This window comes from Candoia aspera, chromosome 7, assembly GCF_035149785.1.
Source record: "Candoia aspera isolate rCanAsp1 chromosome 7, rCanAsp1.hap2, whole genome shotgun sequence".
NCBI lineage: Eukaryota > Metazoa > Chordata > Lepidosauria > Squamata > Boidae > Candoia > Candoia aspera.
The window spans coordinates 75691264-75707141 of NC_086159.1; the positions used below are offsets into that span (position 1 = coordinate 75691264).

General features: G+C 41.4%; 1 protein-coding gene across 1 annotated transcript in view; it reads right to left on the bottom strand.

Annotated features, from left to right (window-relative positions):
- The window catches only part of BEND7 (BEN domain containing 7), a 48483-nt gene that overhangs the window by 15778 nt on the left and 16827 nt on the right, over nt 1-15878 (bottom strand). Inside the window, exons 3-5 of the mRNA XM_063308201.1 lie at nt 11495-11794; nt 5560-5682; nt 4797-5062 (exon numbers count right to left, since the gene is read on the bottom strand). Coding sequence (XP_063164271.1) covers nt 4797-5062; nt 5560-5682; nt 11495-11794 — 689 coding nt within the window. The remainder of the gene's footprint in view (nt 1-4796; nt 5063-5559; nt 5683-11494; nt 11795-15878) is intronic.

Sequence of the window (15878 nt, forward strand, 5' to 3'; positions counted from 1 at the left end):
AGACTGTCTACCGCTGGGTGACTTTAGACCAGTCAATTTCTCTCAGCCCACCCATTGGTTGTTTTTGTGGGAAAAACAAGAGGGTGCATTATGTTGACTTCTTTGAGTTGTACAAAATAAAGACTAGATAGAAAACAAACAAACAAGCAAATAACAACTATAAAAAATAGCCACATGGGGCAGGAAGGTTCAGCAGGAAATTGATCCTGAGCTGCAGCCAGAGCACAAACTATGTTTCTGATCGCAACCTATAGGTACTTTTTAATCATGATTTCTAAAAAAGTTGAAGTTCACACATCTTAAAGATTCTAAGGTTGAGAAACCCTGCTGTAACAGCAACCCTGTGAAGGTTATCCTGAGGAAGAATGCTTAGCAAAACAGCGAGTTTCATGGTGAAGTGGGAACTTAACTTGAGTTTCCTTAGTCCAGTTTCCACTGCTTAACCCCTTTGTTCCCTTTGCTGTGTCAGCACCCTATGGAACCCACCTAACATGGGTCCTGTTTATTCTCAGGACATTTGTTCTCAGATGTTTCAGGTTCCCAGTTTAATCTCACCTGAACCAGGAGCACCCATGGTGGGCTTAAGTCAACCATTGACTCAGCCTTCCCCATTGTAGCACCTTAAAGAGTTTTTGACTGTAATCCCCCAAATTCCCACCCAGCAGGTTGCCAGGTTATCCTATGTTCCTTGTCATTTGAAATATGAGAACAACAACATTCCCCCATTTAAACGCTATTTTCAGAGTTAGTGTTAAGGGAGGATGTGTTAAGGGGATGTACTAAAAACCCACCAATCTTCAAAACGCCATACAGTATAGACATGCTAATTACAACACCTATTATCTCTGGTGTCCCTCTTCACTACAATATAGAGCAGTGTTTCTCAACCTTAGCAACTTTAAGATGTGTGGACTTCAGCTCCTAGAATTCCCCAGCCAGCATGGCAATGGCTGGCTGGGGAATTCTGGGAGTTGAAGTCCACACATCTTAAAGTTGCTAAGGTTGAGAAACACTGATATAGATATTCAAATGGGAGAACTTCTTATGTCAGATCCTAGAGTCACTCTGGAACTAATCTAATAGCAGAGCTGTGGCTAATTCATGTATTTTAGTTAACATGTCATCAATATAAAGTGGACCAACAGAACCTCTAACAGGGTATCAACAGAATGATTCCTATTGTTCCCTCTGGTTTTCCAAACCTTCCTTCCAAGAGACATCAAAAAGTCATTCAACTGGAAAGTTTTGAGCATTCTCCCTAGTTTTCTTTCCAAAAATGTTGATTTCTGCAGGCCTTAGGACAGCCTCCAGTGTGTGGATGGTGCCATTTGTTACATTTACACTTGAAGAATAAATGAGTTATTTTATTTAATATCTTGGTGTTATGGATATGAGTCATAACAAGTTATCTTGATAAATAAGTTTGAGAAATTAGAAGACCCTGTAGCCTGATTTTTCTGGATGTTAGTTGACAGAAAAATTCCACTGATCTCAAGGAGACATAAATGCTTACAGAATTGCTGGTGGGTAGCCTGATCTTATTTTCAGAAATGTTTTCAAGGTCATGGAGGCCAACTAAATGCTATCTTTTCTGTTTTTGTCTCCAATCTTCTGGCACTTTTCTTACCACACATTGATGCAAACATTAATACTCTGAACAGATTAACCAACATTATATTAAAAGAAAAAGGCTAATCAGAATAACGGTAAAACCTAACAAGGAAATGCTTGAAGTGATGTGTCTGATTTTAATAATGTCACTTTTACTTAAAAAGAGATTACGGATAAAGTCTATAAATTGTGCATTGAAAATTGTCTAAATAACTAATGTAGGAGTGAATAGTACACAATGTTCAAAGTTGTGCATATTTTGAAAATGAGTCTGAGAGGTGCTTTGGAAATTCATGAGGGTGCAAGCACAGCATCTCTTTAAAGCAGCCATGTCTTTTTTTAGGACTATGTGGAAGCCAGGAAAGAATGCAGCTACTTTAAAGAGGTGTGTTGCATTTATGCCCCTACAGTTTCCAAAGCACTTTCTGTTCTGAGAGTATTCCCAGCCCTAAAATAACTAATTTATAAAAATATTTACAATCAAGTTCTATTTCAGGGCCTACTAAAAGCATGTTTATTCCACACCAACTCTGGCAAATCCTTGCAAGCAAGGAACTTTTTCACTTGACATCTAAAAAGCAGTCTGGCCTTCAGCCACCAGTATCTGCCAGGCCACAATGCAGTAGCATTCTTCACAACCATGTCCAGTATCTGCAATACCAGGCCCTTAATGAACATGAAGATACTTGCTAATGGGAGAACAAGGGATTTTTCCTTTTAGTTTCTATAAAGAAGAGGAAGAAAAAAGTTGTTCTTTTGATACAAATGAGGGGTAGCCTGAGACCATCTACAGAACATAATGTCCATGATGAAATTGAAGCCCAGGCTTACCAAGTTAAGCCACTTCATGAAGTTTCCATCTAGTTTGAAAGATTAAATTTCTTTAATTCACATCAATGTAAATTCCAAGTCTATTTTTTTGAAAAAAAGATTTGGGATACATTTTATAAAACCTCAGGTTGGTTTTCTCAGAAAACTAACATTGGCTGTACACATAAAACCTGGAATATTTTAAATTGGCCCAAGACACAACGGGTTAAAATACAGAACTCTCTTAGAGAGAAAAGACCAATCAATTACAACACCAGCTCTTGTTAGTAAAACTAGGAGTTCACTTGCTGGAATAGAACCATGTGGTGCTCCTAGTGATGCCTATAATCCCAAACCAAGATTTCAGTCAGACTTCAATTTTCATTGCACCTATGGGGAATACAAAAAGTATAGGTTGTTTTAAAAAATGGAGCCTGCATGTTCAAAATTCTGGAAAACTGAAGGGCAATTAAAGCAAAATTCAGAGTAAGTCATAAAACTGGAAGAGAAGTTCCCAGTCCTCTCCTACCAGACATTTCTAGCCATAATTTTAATTTCAGCATAAGCACTACAAAAGAACATCAGACCCGTTACTATGGATGATATGGGGCTTGGGTATGAGATACTAATCTAATTACCAGCATAGCTTGCCTCTGTGCAAGTGAATTATCAGTCTGCTCTTTTTTTTATTATTAGTTTACACTCCTAGAAAGGTACAGTATTATCTACAGAATTCCTTTCTTTTATGATTACTGATACAGAATTTAATTATGTTCTGTGATCTTGCTGTACTTAGGAAATTGGAAACTGTCTTCTCAAAATTAAAAAGGTACATTGAAGAAATTAATGATCAGCTTACTCAACAGTGAACTTTACAGACCTCATCTGCCTGAAGCTCTAACAAAGCTCAGAAGCCGCCCTCTGGCTCCCCAGACAATCATTCTACAAACATCCGATCCAAAAGGGAAAAATATCAAATGCCACCTTTCTAGATTCCCAGCTCTACATTTTGACATTTACACATTCCACCCACAGGCTGCAAAGCCTATTTTCAAAGCCTGTTGGGATGCACTCTTCCTATATCTTTTCCTGTGCTATTATGAGAGTACAAAAATGGGGTCCTTGATCAAACGGTTAAGAGTAAGCAGCCCAGCCACAAGCTGTGATTTGCACTAATTCAACTCATGAGTCATTATTCTTCTACACAACAGACAAACTGAGCTGATCCAGCTGCTCAGAACAACCTCTCATCACTGTTCAAGAGGTTCTGCGTAACATTGTGATGGTGCCTCTGTGGCCCCACATTTAATAATCAGAGATAATTACTGGCTTGCATGGGAGAACGTTACATCCATTAGGCTTTGGAACAGTCGTTCATCCCACTGTTGTCTAGGATAGGTATAAAACAGAACAAATTATTCTAGTTCTAGCAGAACGAAGTGCTTGTTTTTTACAAAAATGAATTAAAGCGGAGATGACAGAGAAAACATCCTTTTCCAGAAAGAGGTCTGCTTCATACTGCTGCAGAAACTATTCTTCTCACCGGGTGCACGGAACAGAAAACCTGTCAGAATGCATTCAGGGACCCTGTTCTGGATGGGTCACAGTTCAACAGAAAAGGCGTGTTCAGGAGTGATTATATGGGGTGAGTATTGTAAGGCTGATATGCTTTTTCCTACTCCTGTAACCCCACCCCAAAATACTTTGACACACAACTACGTTTCCCACCACACACAGAACAAAACAGCCATGTTTCATTCTGTTTGACTGACCATTTATGTGCCATCAAGTTGTTTTTGGCTCCTAGCGACCGCTTCTTAAATATATTCTGCCAACAGACAGCCTTTTTAGAAATCGAAGAGAAAGACCTCTAGCTCTATCCTTAACAGCTCTCCTTTCTTTAGAGAGTGGCATCACCAACGTAGCATCTCAGTAACTTTGGTACTAAGACCTAGCACCCAAAGATTCCCAAGGGCTCACTTATAAGGCAACCACAAAGCCACAAAGTGGTGCAAACTGAACGAAATAATTGTGACCTATTTCAGTGCTGATTTCCATTTGAAGTGATACTCTCTCAGAAAGATTTAAACAGGATCTGAGCATCCATATGGATTTGGCAGGATATTCCATTTCTGCTTGTGTTTACACATCAATCTCTTCTGGGGAAAAAAAGGCATGCACCAGATATATACAGTATACAATATGATCAGCTTTGATGTTCTGTTTGATAGTTTAAGGAAATATCCCACAGAAAAGTAACATTCATTCTAAGAATTGCTATTAAAGTGTATGACATGGGGCTAGAATTGTCATGAACATTTTTTTTCCTCAGCAATGGAATGTTTTCAATAATGGATTACATCTCATCAACTTACATCTGAAGACGAAGATTCAAGGACAATGCCAAATCCTGAGACCTGTGGCTCCAGTTTCAAGGAGGATTCAGCGACTTGCACGCTTGACCTGTCAGAATTGGCTGGTAACTTTTTTTCATTCTGTACCGCGCTGAGCTTCTTATTCACAGTAAGAGGTTCAACAGTCTTTGGGAGCACTTTTTTCTTTTTATTTCTCTTTCTTGACACTGTTGATTTCTGTGAACTAACCAGAGGAACTGGAGGCTGTTGTCTGTTCTGAGCAGCAACTGAAGAAAGAAATATCTGGGAGTGAGTTTATGAGCTTATGAAATTAGTCTATGAAATGCCAAATTTGCTTCCCATCTCCACTTTGGCTAACAATGTCCAATGATCTGCATATAGTCCACCTCCTTCTCATCTGGCCCTCAAAGTTCACATCCACCCAACAAGTCCTACATATTCAAAGAACGAAAAAGTGAAGGTGATAGATGGAGTAACCACTGCAAGAATCTCCGTGAGTAAAGATGTGTAAGGAACATCTAAAGAAATCGACAAACAGAACGCAAATTCTAGAATGCCTTTTGTGGAACCCAAGGCAAGCAAAAAGGCTGTGGTCCACACAATAAGAACAGTTGTACAATTAGAAAAAAATCCCTACTATTCTTTAGTAAGTGTTTTCTTTGGAGCAAACACTGTAAGCTTTCTAAAAAATGCACAGATTGAGAGATACTATGTAAGCAAGTTCCAAGGGGTGTGCGTTTGTTTGAAAGACTGATTGTCCTACCGGCTTGAATCTGCATGATCTTCCTCATGGTCTTGAGCTCCTGAAGAATGGCCTGCAAAGCTGGTTGGCAATTACAAGTACAGCAGTTTGATCCAGAGGAAGAATTAGCTGCTGGAATTTCTCCTGAGGGAAAGAAGGAAATCAAAACAATCAGGCAGGCCAAGTTCTTCCCAACAAAATCTCTCAACAGGATTCTAAAGCTGTTGTTACTTGCAGCCAGGAAGCTGAAACCTAAAATTAAAACTTCCACCATGGGTTTGTGACAGGCATGTGTTTATTGTCCTCCTCTTCACAAAGAATAAGGTAATACTCTGTGGCGCAGAGAAGACGACAAAACAGCAAATCTCGCTGAAGCGCACAGCATGCAGCCTTTTCGTTAACGAGTTCATGGCGGAGCACAATTGTGCAAACCTCATGGCAGGCCCTCCTCCTTTACACGAGCACCCCTTACTTGCCTGACTTTTGAAGAACGAGAAGACTATATCATAAAAGCTACTTTGTAAAGACCTGGCAGGTCTAAAATGGATCAAATGCCATTTCTTCCTGTGAATGTTAAAATGCACACATAATGCTCTTTGCTATCTGTAACAGACATTCTGTGAAGGTGACCATATTCATAATGCCCCTTTTGCACCATTATATGAACTTCTACTTCCAGCGGTTTATACTGAAGTGCTGCGGCAGAGGAAAATGGATTTTAACTATTTCTGCACCGTTGCATTATAACTGACAAAGGATCAGGGAACCTTGATTATAGTCACTGTAGACTTACCACCTGTTTGCCAATTGACTTTCAAAATTTCCTGCACTCGATTTTTGGTGTCTACTGAGAGCTTAAATATATCCTTATCTATTCTTGGCTCAAATATCATTTTCTGCCATTCAGATGTTTCATCCCAGTAAATATGTAATTGTTATTAGGGTTACTTCTCCAAATAAGCGCTTCCATGATCTCACAATAGCTTTGACAATTTTGTTCATGGAGAAAGATGACCAGCATGCTTATTGCAAACTGGAATGCTGAACTGCAGCCTAAATATGTATCTCAACACCTTCTGGATGGTACCTTAAGAAACATTTCTAGTATATCTACCCTCCTAGAGCATGGACTGTGCAGCCCTGTCACAAAGTCAAGCTATTTTGCACTTTTTAAAAAAAAAAAAAGTGGGGGGGAGGGAGGGAAGATTCTGGTCAAAGTTAACATTTTTTCTTTTTTGCCCTGAAGCAGGTATCTAGCATTATTTTTAAAGAGAGAGAATGAAAGCCATACTCTGCAAAGAATGGCCGAGACTGGCACAGGGGTGTCAAAGAAATCAAGTTGACAGTTAGTTGTAATGGTGTTGTCAAAGCCCCATCCCTTTTTTAGGGGCATCAACAATGCCTGCAGATACAAACTGATGCCATCTCAAAGGTACCGATAACACAGCATTAGAGAACCACAAATTTCTCTAACAAAATACCCTTCTCAAATATTTTTTTAATTAAACAGTGGCCGCAGTTAAAAAGCCAAATTAACCTATTCATCTTTTTGCTAAGATCACCCTTGCAGTTTCTTGTTTTACTGAATTTAAACCCAACAAGGAATAATGTATGCTTCCCATTTTTTCCCCCCTTTGAGACCAGCCGGTTTCCCCATTAACGTTTCTAAAGTCCTGGGCAGCATCTAGATTTACTGGAGGGTAATTCTGAGAAGGGAATTATTTCCCTTATTTCACCACTATGCTCTAAGCGGAAACTGGCAAAAATCTTTAGCTGTAGCCACTGCTCCTTTGAGAAAGCGCTCCTGGAGAACCAGCCTGCGGGCTTCAGCGAGGGGTGGAGGCAAGCCTGGCACCAACAGAAGCTACCTGCAGGCCTTCTGCCTTCCTCCTGCAAGCCTGGCAAAGGGCCAGCAGCGACCAATGAGAGCTGCAGAGCGTGCGCCGCATCTCCAGGAAACCCTCGTCCCTCCACCCCCACCCCGAACAGTGCCTCCTGCCCAGCTACCACCTTCGCCTGGGGAGGTGCCACTGCTGCCTCTCCTGCCTCCTTGACCTGCTGTGTTCCTCTGCCCGGCCTGCCGCCCGGCCTCCTCCTCCAGTTGCGCCGATTAGCTCCCTTTGGCAGAAGATGCTCCGCCACCCTGCCACCCTCACTCAGCGCCTGGATCCCGGGCCAGCAGTGGGAGGAAGAAGATGGTGAAGGTCAGCTGGGGGTGGTGGCAGGGTGGCCACAAGGGCAAAGATGGGGGGGAGTTAGGTGGGTGGGGGAATTGAAGCAGAGGCAGTTTGTGCAGGGCAGGAGAAGCATGAGGTCCTCATCTAATGACTACACGGTCCTTACCTAACAACAACTGCTGTCACTAAGCAGTGCGGTCATGTGATGTTTTGCTTAACGACCGTTTTGCTTAGCGATGGAAATTCCAGTCCCAATTAGGGTTGTAACCTGAGGACTACCTGTATTTATCCTCTTCCCCTCCCGGTTCTTAATATTCTAATGAGTATCTTGGCAACATTTGGACAAAGCAAACTCTGAAATAAATTCCTGCTCATTTTTTCCTGCTACAAATATAACACATTCCTAACGCGGGTGTGCAGATACTGAAGCCCTGAATGAAAAAATGAAGGGTTTGTTCTCTCAGTGGGGCATGGGAGAATTATGTTAAAACTCCCATTAGCACTGACAGAAATTACTCATGTAAATCTACCTTATGTACAATAAATGGAAAAAAGAAACCACTAATATTTAAAATCAATTGCAGGGCTCTGTTAACATCGTACATATTTACAGTATGAACTTAAAAAAAAACAATCTTCGTTCGGAACAAGAAGATTGGCGCAGGCCACGTTACATCAAGTTCAAGTGACTGTAATATCAAGTTCATCATTTATGACAACTGAAGTAATAAACAATCTTTTTTAAAGGCACCAATACATGTAATTAAATATTTAATTTGAGAAGCAATGATAGTAAGGTCTCCCCCTCATCATAAAGGGAAATCAATATGAACTGGACTCCTTTTTAATGTGCAGGGACCAATCGTGTTGTCAGAGCCGTCATCTTGACCTTTCCAGTTCTCCTGTGGACGCACCATGGCGAGGTTTATACTACCCCCTGAGCACTCCGTAACATTCCGTCTATTGTTGTTTCAGACAACAAGTCAACTATGTGGGCATCATAACTTTATTTCTAGTATTACTAAGGAAAATCATTCAATGAATAGTACCATCATTAAAACAGAAGTAATCTGAAACAGCTCACATCTTCTCTATTGCACAAACTAACCACCAACTGCGGCTCATTTCTTGTGAAACAGATTAGCCACGGTCTAGACCAGTGTTTCCCAGCCTCAGCAACTTTAAGATGCGTAGACTTCAGCTCCCAGAATTCCCCAGCCAGGAATTCTGGGAGTTGAAGGCCATACAGATGGACAATGAATACATTGTGTGATATCTTAAGTGGTTCTCCATAACACTGCAAGCCTGGCCTCTTCCTGATACCCAGCTGACTGATGGAAAACAGATGTTTCAGAATCTACCTCCTCCTTAACAAGCACTATACTGTACTGTCAATACCATACAGCTCCACGCAGAATGGCTTACATGTGCAATGCTGTGATTCTCAAAACCAACAATAAGAGAGAGACAACTTCCATGTAGCCTTGTTTACACAGCGCACCAAACAACCATTTGTGGTTTGTTGAATAAGCCACATTTGCACTCTGCCACGAATCATGGGTTAGAAAGCACACTGGTTATGTCCTAACAAGCAGGAACCACGCTGAGACGAGGAATAAGTCTCTAGTGTTTTATTACTGCTACATTAGACAGAAAATCCTAACAAACTGAAGAAGCGTGGGAAAAACCCAGACAGATAAACCCCAAAAGTCAAGGCGGGTCTGATCTGTGTCTCTCAACTCCTCGCTACTATGCATGCGTTTTCCCCCCTGGATAGGGGCCCGCTCCTGCTCACCATCAGTGCTCATGACAGGTTAGGTTCACACAACACGCTAAGCCAAAACCACATAGAACATATTATAGCATACAACCACACAGTTTTAATTGTAGTGTAACTCTGTGTCAGATGAGCATTCCAACAATCACAAAAAAGAAATCAGAAGATTCCACCCCAAACTGACATTTATTTTAACGGGATTCCGTCTCCACGAAGCATTTTCCTCCTGCTCAAGATTAATTATTTCATAGCACTCTTAAAATACAATCTATGGCTCTATGGTGTACATTAGTGTGCTGTCAAATTTCACGATAATTTATTCCAACTTTTCTTGGTCTGGGGCCATAGATAAATACTTCTAGACATCTCCGTCTTAAGACAGTGATCCTCAAACTATGCAATATGGCAACCTCCAAACAAGGGAGATGAAGGTGTGTGCCCCCCTCCATAAATACAGCAAACCACTTCATTGGTGTTAGGGCTAGGCAAGACATAATTATACTACTTCTACTCATTATGATTTAATCTATATGTCACCGAGGTCCTCAAAACATTGTGGTACAGGAACTGCCCCACTGTGGGCTTGTCCACACCAAAGGAAGAACAAAGCCCACAGCAAATTTGGACAGCGTTTCCACTTGGCCTGTGCAAATCAAGTTTTTTCTTAAAAAAAAAAGTGATACCCCCCACCCAGCCCCGTTGCTCATGTTTCCCCAGAGAGACTCAGCCCGCAATCTGAGAACTCATGGCTTAATGACTAAACATCACTTGACTCTATTCTAGAGCAGAAACAGAGGCAGAAGCTAAGGCACCCTGGTTGGATCAGACATCACCTCCCTCACCTTCCATGGTTGTTCTAAGAACTGCTACAAAATAATGTACGTTCAATGCTTCCAATACTTTTAAGTGTTTTTATTAATAAATACTTCTCATCCTTTTATCATTATTATCTTATACTGATGCTTGTTTCCTTGCATCACAATGATTTTAATTTCTCCAGCCCTTCCTTTCTATTTCGATATCTTTCCCATTGAATTAGGGAATAGCAATTCACTTCCAAGATTCACCCTGGAAGTGAAGGCATGTTCCAAACAATCAAATTACAGCTAGAAAAGGATTTGTATGGTGCACTGCCTTAGTCTAATCAAAATGAATGCATTGTTAAAAGGTGAAAACGGTCAGGACTGAAAAGGAATAAAGTTTCTTCTCCATTCTGCATGTTAGAGTATCTTGAGTACCCTCTGGGCCAAAAGGCAGGATATAAATGGAATAAATTGATAATAAACAAATGGGGACAATTTTTTTATCTGTTGCAGTTGAAAAATAGCCAGCTTCCCTTTTTCAACCCTTCCCACACAGATGCTGCAGTACAATTGTGAAGACCCAAGAAATACATTCAAGCTATTTTTTAAGACATAACTAGACAACCCGTGACCCGTTAGGTCATCGTTTCAGAGGAATTTCCTTACCAGATTCCTCAATGCCTTCAACAATGGCAGAACTTCTAATGTACTGAAAAAGTTCTTAAAAATTCAGGGAGAGATGTATCTGCCCTGAAAGCAGCCAACGAACTGAATAGCACAAACATCAGGAGCTGACCACAGGAAATGTTTTATGACATTTTGTATTATGTCATAGAATGTTTTATGGTAATTTTTATGTCATAAAACGTTTTATAAAATTTGCCACATTTCTATTCCATGGGAGTCAGGGGTCCCGGATTTGGGACACATTCTGTAAGTTAGCCCATTTGGGGTACCTTGGTTCAAAAATTCTTGCCTACAATGAACTCTTTCGCCCAGTTAAAGGTTAGGAAGTATCAAACAGACACAAGAGTTTTGGTAGATGATACAACAGGTCAACGTTACGTCCAGAGAGGTAAGCTTGTGACTTTTCATACAGCCATCTTTGGACAAACGATTTTGTCTTCGTTTTTGTCCCATGAACTTAGCATAATGAAAATCAACTAAACAATGGTCTACAGACATAATTCAGATCATACCATTTGTACCCATGGTTCTTGCTTGGTTCTGGAAGGTTTTTGAACGAGTGCCGTACTGCCCTGAATAGTGGCTAGTCTGGGGAGACAATTCATTCCAGGTACCGCTCTGGGATGTGTGGAGATGTCCCTGGGTTTCTGCAGGAGGATTCAGACGCTGAGTCCAAGCCAGATCTAAATCTTGGGGCTCTTCCTTCAATTTTTCTCCTTCTTTGCCAACTCGCTGGTATATTCGTCCTGTGCTGTCATTCAGTAATCTCCTCATCCCTGTAATTTGTTTTTTAATCTCCCGACTTTCATCTCCTTAGAGCAAACAAAAACATACGTGTAAATTAGGGAATATTATAATGTCGCCTGTGAGCACATTCCAAATGACACTTTTTCACTTACCCTGTACACACAGAGCTTATACACATGTAGAAACAAATCAGGGATGGGCAGCTACCCGGATCCAAAGTGGGAAAGATGCTTCGCAGCCAGCACGCATACAATCCCTGTTGCTGTCAGCGGCTCCTTAAATAATTTTACAGACCGAGATCTGAGCTGTGTGCGTTTGTTCTGGTGCGGCTGAGTATGTCCGCATGAGATCCTGGGCCAAGGGAGTTGCTGAGTGAGATCAACCTCTTCTGTGTTCCTTCTAGGCCTTATGATCTTGTTATGTATAATAAAGGATTTGAATTTTTCAAGAAGCAGTGATGCTTAGTAGAAAGGGATATAGCCTTGGCAGTTATCTTCTCACCAAGGCAAGCTACTGAAGGAACTGAAAGGGCAAATCAGCAGCACAGAGAGTCTTCTCTGGAGTAAAGTGGCCGCATACCGAGCTGGGTCTCCCCAGGAGTTGCACGGAGGGCACAGTGGGGTTGTGCATCAGTGGGACCCAAACCTCCACATCTTGGACCACGTACATGCACCACCCCTTTAATGTCTCCTTACTCAAACACGTACAGTATTTTCCTGGGTCCTACTATACGCACCCAAGAAAGAGCATGACTTTTCTAAGGAGCCCCCGATAGACACAGCATCTGTGCTCAAGCTGGCTCCAAAGCACCTTTTCTCCTTCAAATCCAAAGAGCTGCACATCCCTAACATAAACCCATGAGATTTTTGGGTGCTTTATCCCACAGTGATTCGATCTTCGTACGTGACCATGCACACCAGTAAGAATGTATGCAAATTTCAAAACACAAACATGCAATTTATGACAAATGATCACATTCCCTGCAATATTCCCAGCTGTCAAGAGGTCAGTTAAGGAGTGTAAGATGTTCTCATTTATTGAAAAAAAGAAGCCTATTCTTGTCAAAAGAACAGACAGTGATCTCTCCGTGTTAGTATATCAGACTAGAATTAAGAAAATATGGGCTGTATTTTGCAGAAGACTCAGCAGTAACATGATGGGTAGCAGGAACGTTACATCAAACGAGGAGGTAGAGCAAATTTAATAGGAAAAAAATTACATTTTATTGAGTGTCCAGAACACAGCATACAGCCACAGACTTTGATGCATAGCAGTCCAGAATGTAAAAAGGAAAAAAAAGGTGCCAAATGCATCTGTTTCTAACGAGAACTTGGCACATTAAAAACAATTATGTCCTCGGCATCGTTTAATTATTAATTTTATTTATGATCATACTTATTTCATTCTGCGTATGTGCATGTTTGGTGCAGAATGCTGCCATTCTGCTTGCTGGGGCATGGAAATACGTTTCATTAGCAGGAAGAAAAGCCACTAGTAAAACTATCAAGCATTTTAAGCATGAGTGAAAATGGATTTTGAAACCCGACAGCGTTCGTACAAGATGAATTTCCTGCACTGAAATCCCTCCTTCATAAAAAACATCATACATAAAATGATGCCTCGTCAATCTGATTTACCATTTTAGTACCTTTTTAGGACAGTGGCCATCCCATGGACCCAAAGAGATATTTTGGGAAAGATCCAGTGAGAACAGAATCGAAGGGCCATTGTTGTCTAGACAAATCCTTTTCCTTTGCCAGCACAGGAGCAAAATCTTTTGTCCTGACGTGATTATTCTGCCTCCATTATATTTTTCTCTGACCCTAATCTCATTGCAGACAGTGTTAACCAGGGCTGGAGCTGTTAAATTAAGAATGGCAAGTTTTCTTGAGTGAGGGGGGCATGGAATTTGCAAGTGAGGGAAAGCCACAAGGTTCACCCATCTTTTGTGGGAAGTATTCCAAAAAGGTACATGAAGCTTACAATGCACTTGTTTTGGGGAGGGGGGGGAGCTGTTGAGCCTGTAAGGTAGTTCTGCTCCGGGTCACATGACTGGAATGGAGAAGGGAAGGGCTTAAAATGAGGGAGTCAGCAACATTCTGATCCCCTACCCAGCTGCCTCTCCGGGAGGGATACACTGGGGGAATCGGGAGTTTTTTCTCTCATAGCTTCCAGCTGAGTCCAGCCCATCTTCCTTTGATCTTTTCTTTCCACACATCAAAACCGGTCCCTGCTGCTGTGGTTTTAGAGAATTAACCAAAAGATGAAGGGAGTCCTAAAACTCTTGACATGTCTTTCCAACGTTCTGCTGGATTGGGCAGAATAGCAGCAAGTTAGGGGACGTCTCCAGAGAATGGGTGTGGCATTCTTCCAGTCTCTTTCTCAGCAGTCGCCACACCAGGGAGCTGCAGTTTCTTTGTGTAATGAAGTAACGTGTTGTGTCTGTGTGCACCTTGTCCCCAGGGACTAGTTTGTGCATATATGTTGCCTATCTGTGCACACACTTGTGTACGTGGATCGAAAATGTATTCTACCTGTGGGCCTAGAGCGTTTTTCCCCATCTACCCATTTTCAAACTTGGTCTTTCTTCTACTGGCGTCTCTCTCCATACAAAATTCAGTCCAGTCCAGTCCTGTTTTGGAGAATTATCCTGCTGAGAGACAGGCAGGCATACGGAACGAATCTGGACCCCCTCTACGTAATTCCATTACTAAATTCCAATGGGTTGGAAAGGATGAAAATGGCAAGTACATCACCCTTCCAAAAAGACCAATTTGCTACCAAATCTTGGGGCCTCACTGCCCATGAAAATGGAGTTGTGGGACTCTGTTTACTCTTACTGTTAAGGATAACATGGCTTCTATGGAGGTTTTTTATATTTAGCTCTTCATACAGCTCTTTCAAATGTTTTTATGTTTGAAGGAGATCAATAAATTATGCCAGTATTATTGCTATCCCCACTGAAGATGGTGGTCTCACGGATGAGAAACAGTGCTAAAGCTGTTGCTTGCCAAAAGCTGCCTACAGAATATATGGTTAAGGGTGAAATTCAAGAGGCCCCTTCTTCTTAGCCACTAACTCTACCATACTAGCACAGGGTTGAAAAAGATCTCTCCAAAAATGAAGGGAAATTGTTTTACAAGTTGTAGAGTTGCAAGCAGCACGGAATACTCTTGGTTCAGTTATTAAAGGGATTAAATCCTAAAATTGACCTACAAAAAAGCACCATTATCTTCACAATGGGAATTTTTGTACAACCAAATGCAGGAAGTTTGAAACACATTACTAGGCCAAATTATTCCATAAATGAACAGTGGCAGTCCAAGCGCTCGTACAGATTCCAGATGTAATCATCACACCTGCATGCTGCTGATCAAACCTCGTGAAGGTAGGCAGTGGCTCAGCTTTGCATACACCCCTTCTTTGTATGTGAAGACAACGGGGGCAGGATTTGTCCTTTCATGTGGGGGTGGGTTCCAAAACACAGTAATTGCTAAGTAGACACATGTCAGACCTCCAGCAGGTACATGTGAGCGCAAAGTATAGATCTTTGGAAGAAACAGAAATTGCCAGAAAAGCCACATGCTTTTGGCAATTAATTGCACTGTGGCTCTAACTATTGCTGCTTTATTTTAGCCCAAACAGGTGTCTATAACCATGCACGGATTCAAACCACCATTCCTGTGTATTTTTTTTAATTTTCTGAAAAAGTAAGTGTATCTTTTCCTGCACGCTAATTCTTTTGGGAAAGCAGAAATTTGGGTGTACCCTGACCTCCTAGACAAGCAATCTACAGGTAATCCTCGCTTAATGACCACAATTGGGACCAGAATTTCAGCTGCTAAGCAAAGCGGTCATTAAGCGAATCTGACCCAATTTTATGACTTTTGCAGCTGCTGTTAAGTGAACCACATGGTTCTTAAGTGAATCATGTGGTTCCCCATTGATTTTGCCTGTCAGAAGCCAGCCAGGAAGGTCAAAAATGGCAATTACGTGATCATGGGACACTGCGATGGTCATAAATGTGAACTGGTTGCTAAGTGCCCAAATTGTGATCATGTGACCATGGGGACACTACGACGGTCTTAAGTGCGAGGACTGGTCATAAGACAGTTTTTCAGCACCATCATAAGTCCGAACCATCACTAA